Source organism: Herpailurus yagouaroundi, unplaced genomic scaffold (assembly GCF_014898765.1).
Source record: "Herpailurus yagouaroundi ecotype Mexico unplaced genomic scaffold, PumYag 100, whole genome shotgun sequence".
Lineage (NCBI taxonomy): Eukaryota > Metazoa > Chordata > Mammalia > Carnivora > Felidae > Herpailurus > Herpailurus yagouaroundi.
Window position 1 is genome coordinate 15,197,865 of NW_024412391.1, and position 5,232 is coordinate 15,203,096.

General features: G+C 55.3%; 1 protein-coding gene across 1 annotated transcript in view; it reads left to right on the plus strand.

The window, feature by feature from the left end:
• The window catches only part of PODXL (podocalyxin like), an 8,745-nt gene extending 3,885 nt beyond the window's left edge, over positions 1-4,860 (plus strand). Inside the window, exons 2-7 of the mRNA XM_040471932.1 lie at positions 1-269; positions 560-631; positions 2,566-2,713; positions 2,952-3,013; positions 3,264-3,431; positions 4,465-4,860. The exon at positions 1-269 is cut by the window's left edge and continues 156 nt beyond it. Of these exons, the coding sequence (XP_040327866.1) occupies positions 1-269; positions 560-631; positions 2,566-2,713; positions 2,952-3,013; positions 3,264-3,431; positions 4,465-4,662 (917 nt within the window). The 3' untranslated portion in view covers positions 4,663-4,860. The remainder of the gene's footprint in view (positions 270-559; positions 632-2,565; positions 2,714-2,951; positions 3,014-3,263; positions 3,432-4,464) is intronic.
• Positions 4,861-5,232: the final 372 nt, after the last annotated feature.

Below are 5,232 nucleotides of genomic sequence, written 5' to 3' on the forward strand. Positions count from 1 at the left end.
CTGGGACCTCTTCCTCCGACACTGGGACCTCTTCCTCCGACACTGGGACCTCTTCCTCCGTCACTGGGACCTCTTCTTCCGTCCCTGGGATCTCTTCCTCCATCCCTGGGATCTCTTCCTCTTCGTCGGGACCTGTGGCCACATCTACTGTTATGGGACCTGGAAGCTTTAGCACTCACTTGGCTCCAACTACCCCCCAAGTCTCCAGCACATCTTCTCCTGCCTTGACTCATAGGGATGATGGGGTACTGCCAGCAGCGGTGGGACAGGTAAGAGAGACCAGACTCAGATGGGAGGGGGCTCTAAGAGGTATTTCTAGTCTTCCTTATAGCCCAGGGCCCCTGGTGAGGACTGTTAGAAGTAGGCAGCCATCCACCCCCTCTGCCTCGCTTTGCCGGACAGCCAGGCACACACCTGGCTCTGTAACTGGCCAGCCCAGCTTGCCAGAAACTCCTTCCTTTGTGTCACCCACTCAGGGGGAGGGAGAGAGGGAGGGAGGAATTAGTGATGAGACCCTGCCAGGCTGAGCCAGAATCTGAATCTCAATGGCTTCTTCTAGATACAGTGCGGACATCCCGAAAATCAAACCGAGAGGATGCTCATCCTGAACTTCACGAAAACCAGCCCCTGTGTGAGTACCCTGCTAATCCAGGCTGCACCCTGAACTACACTCCCAAACTGTGGTTTAGCGGCAGGGTCAGAGAAGGTAGAAGGGAATGGTGTGTTCCTTTTCCTGCCCTTGTTTTTTTCCTAGTGGGAAGTGGCCCCTTCCAGCTTACAGAGGGACAAAGTGAAGTTCAGATTCCTCTAAGTCAAGTCCCATGGGGCTGCTGTCAGGCCAGAAGTAGTACCCGGGTCTCCTGGACTTGCACTGTGTAATTGTTCACATGTTCTCAGAGTCTGGAGACCTCAGTCCTAGTTCCTGTTTGCCTTTCGTTCAGGCTGTGATTTAATTAAATTGATCTCTTTGGTCTTCAGAGGCTCAGTCTGCCTGCCTAACTTTTCCTGCTCTCCTAGTCTGTGGTTTTATATTTGCTGGCCCATGTATTAATCTGATGGCCTCAGTGGTTGAACAGCAAGGAGATAATCTCCCTCTGGTCTGAGCAGTCAGTTCCGAAGCATCAGGGAGCCATTGCCAGCACTCAGGGTGGTGTGTGTGTGCTGGGGTGGGGGTGTCAGCTTGCGCATGACTCCATTTTCACGAAGGGGCGTGTCCTACCAGCCCAGATGGCTGCTCCCTTCTGCTGGCACCTGGGAGTGCAGCTGATGGGTGGCTCACTGCTGCCCTCTCCTGGTCAGTGACTGTTTTTGCAAACACCCCCTAGAATTAAGACAGGCTGTCTAGAAGACGAGAAGGTGGGTTTACAACATTTTAATACCACCGGTATTTTTTCAGTCATTTTCTTTTGGGTGTTCGTTTTGCTGGGATTTTCCAAGTGAATTTTACAGAGCATGCATTTAGACTGGAGTTTGAAAGGGAGCGGTGCTGCCCTGGCCTTGGGTTATTGGACAAGGCAGGAATCCCACCGATGAGTGCCCAGCCATTCTCAGGCCCTCTTTTTTGCGAAAACTTGCCAGGTTGTATGATTGGCTGGGAGAAGCATTTTTTCCCCCCGTGTGCTGTAAAAGGAGGGTTGGAAGCCCTGGATCCCTACCTGGTGTGAGGCTGAGGGATTGGGAAGCCTAGGAAATCCCAGGTAGAAACCTAGGGATGGTTTGTGGGGGTCCTGAGGTGAGCCATACCAAGAGTCCTTTTCTTTACCCATCTCCATACCTTATTCCGAAATCAGGTCAGAGAAACGCCAGCTTGGCGTGCCTCTAGATGACATGGCAGGACCTGGTAAAAGCTGTCCACACTTTGCTTCCTCACCTTCAGCCCTAAAGCCATGCTCTGTCTGTTTAGAGATACAGGACTTCCTTCCAAGATGTCTCCATAGGCCTCTTCAAGATCTCCCACCGTGCCCTGTTCAGTGACGGCCTTGCCTTTTTCCCTGTCAGCCTGTTTATGGCTTCATGGACAGAATCTTAGTTTAGGGAAGGGCGTGCATCTTTCAACTTTGGGATAGATATCCTTGGGCTGAGAGCTGGGGCTTCCCCTCCTGAGGTCTTTGAACTGGGCATCAACGCCTGGAAGGTTGAGAGAGGGCTGGAGTCTTCCCCACTGGCTGGGGCTGGGGGTAGGGAGGGGTGGCAGTGGTTGCTGGGAAGGACCTCCACAGTTCCTTCTAGAGCAATGATAAGGGCATCAGGTCATGACCCCTGAAGAACTCTGAGAGAGAAGGGGGGTAGTCAGGTGAAAGGTATTGGTCAGCCATAGACAAGATAAACAGGGTGAGGGGACCCGGGGAGGAGATTCACATGAGTCAGGGAAGGCAGGGACTGGCCCAGCTCGGCACCTAACCTCTGACTCCTTCCGGGCCTGCAAGTGGTCCCAGTTGAGGGAATAGAGAAATAGGTCCACACCAGGCAAATGCATTCTCCAGACCTTGGGTCCGACGGGCAGCCCCCAAAACCTAGGCTGTTGTTCTGATCTTTGAGGAATCACTTGTGGTCTCCCTGCAATAGGAGACGAACTTTTCGGATGACAAACTGGTCACACTACTGTGCAGAGCGGCAAAAGCCACCTTCAACCCACCTCAAGATCGGTGCCATATACGGCTGGCACCTATTCCCGAGACCCAGGCAGTGGCAATCAAAGAAATCGCAATCCAGAGTGAGTTGAGGGGAGGGGGTGCTGAGGCCTAAGGGGGTTGGGAATGGGGCAGGGGGTGACAGCTTAGGAGCCACGAGGATGGGTCAGGGCTGGTCCTTCCTCAGTACCCTAAGAAGGGTCGCGCCAAGAGAGGCAGCACCCAGGAGACTGAGGTACAGCATGTCCTCTTGGGGCCCTGTGTCCATCCCTTGCACACCACTCTGAGCTGGACCACTAGAAACGTCTCTCCTCCCCACAGCAAACCTCCTGCCCAGGGACGTGTATGAGTTGCTGAAAGACAAATGGGACGAGCTGCAAGAGGTAAGCGGGCTCCTCCCGTGTGCTGGGGCGGAAGCCTGTCCCTCGGAAGTCTACAGTTACTCTGCTCCACAGTGCTTCTCGCTGTAGAGGGACCTCCCGCTTGCAAGCAGCTGGAAGACGGGAGGATTAGAGAGGGGACAGCTGGGTGACGGAATAGGTCCCCCAGCAAACGCCAAGCAGAAGAGATCGTAACCGACCGGGAGTGACCCACGTTCTGTTTTCTGCCTCATAACCTCCTCCTTCCTGGCAGGTGGGAGTCAGTAACATGAAGCTTGGGGACCAAGGGCCACCCGAAGAGACGGAGGACCGGTTCAGCATGCCCCTCATCATCACCATCGTCTGTATGGCCTCCTTCCTGCTCCTCGTCGCTGCCCTCTATGGCTGCTGCCACCAGCGCCTCTCCCAGAGGAAAGACCAGGTGAGGACTTCACTCCCCTCGCCAGGGAAGCAGGCCAGTTCACCAGATGACTTCACCCCGTCACCCCCATATTAGAGGAGAGTGAGGGGGCCGTGAACCCTTTCGGACAGGCAGAGACCCTCCCTTACAGGAACTGCCAAGTTACAGGGAAATGAAAGAATCACGCGGGGGAAGGGAGGATCGCGGCTGCGGAGTCCAGACTTGGGGTAAAGCCCCGGCTCTGCCTGTTACCCACGTGGCCATGGGCACTTCCTGGAACCTCTAAGCTCCAGGTTTCTCATCTGCACGTGGGGAGAACGGTCACCTTGCGGAGCTGCTGAGGGTTCCCTGAAAGAAGTGGACCTAGGCCCACGTGTCTGACGTCTGACAGGAGGCTCTTTTACCCGCCTTCGTCAGATTCCCCTCATGACGGCCCCACCCGGACACGTAGTCCTCAACCCTGGTTGCACACTATGGGGCCAGTTAGAGAAATTCGCATGCCGGCCTCCTCACACGCCAGTTGAGACAATCTGGATCTGAATGTTTGCTCAAAGCTTCCCAGGTGACTCGACCGTGTGACCCAGGTTGTACCTCGGGTAAAGACGAGAGAAGAGCACGGGCTCCAGGTGGCTCCTGTCTGTGGCCGAGACGGCTGTAGGTCGCGCCGCACCCATCTTGCCGGGGCTTGGAGAGGTCCTGGGTCACCCGGCCTGATGAAAGTCATTTCCAGCTCTTCCTGATTCAGTACAATGGGTGGGGTGAGGCAGGTGCCTGGAGAGTAAGGTTTGGAGGGAAGGAATGGAGGAGAGCGATCAGAGGACTCTGCAGAACAGAGTCCGTTTCCGCTTGACTTCCTGGATTTGCCAGTAGGGGAAAGGTCGAGCTGGGGATCCTAGGATGCTGGGCAAGGCCAGTAGCCACGATGATCTCCAGGAGCACTTACTGCGCACATTAGCCAAACTGGGGTTCCTGGATTGTGGGGCTAAATGTGTAATATTAAGGCTATAGCCCCTAAACATTACCCTTTCTTCTTGGGTCATCTTCTCTGCCCTAGCAACGACTAACGGAGGAGCTGCAGACAGTGGAGAATGGTTACCATGACAATCCCACACTGGAAGTGATGGAGACCTCCTCAGAGATGCAGGAGAAAAAGGTGGTCAACCTTAATGGGGAGCTGGGGGACAGCTGGATCGTCCCCCTAGACAACCTGACCAAGGATGACCTGGACGAGGAGGAAGACACACACCTCTAATCAGGTCTGCAGGTGGCCTCCGACAGTGCCACAGCGCTCCAGACTGAGCCACCTCAAGTGCCATTGGGACAGGGGAGGAACATCCTTCCTAGCTGAGGGAGAGACTGGCAGGGGAAGGAGACTTGGTGGCTCCCTCCTCCCAATCCCCACGGGGCCTTAATTTCCCCTTTTCAGACTGAACAAGTCACATTCTGTCTAGATCTGTCTTGTAAGATAACCCACTAGTGCCTGAGCTCAGTACTGCTGGAAGGCGAGAGGGAGCTCACTCACGTGACCATCTAGTAGGATCCCTGGCCTGACAGGGGTATAAGGTCTAGCTCACACAGCCCCTGGTGGCAGAGTCAGGATGACCACAAAAATTCCCTTTTCCGGGCCGGTGTGCACTGCCACCCCACCCCACTGCTGTCACCACCCCCCCGTGCCCTCCCCTCCGATCTGCTCCCGGCTGGATGGAAGGGGCAGCGGGGCCAGATCCTGTCTCAGGGGAATCTGATTCCTTGAAAGTACGGGTCCAAGCTGTCCATCTCCTGTCCCCAGCCTCGCCTGCCAGTGTTCCATCCCCTTTTTGCC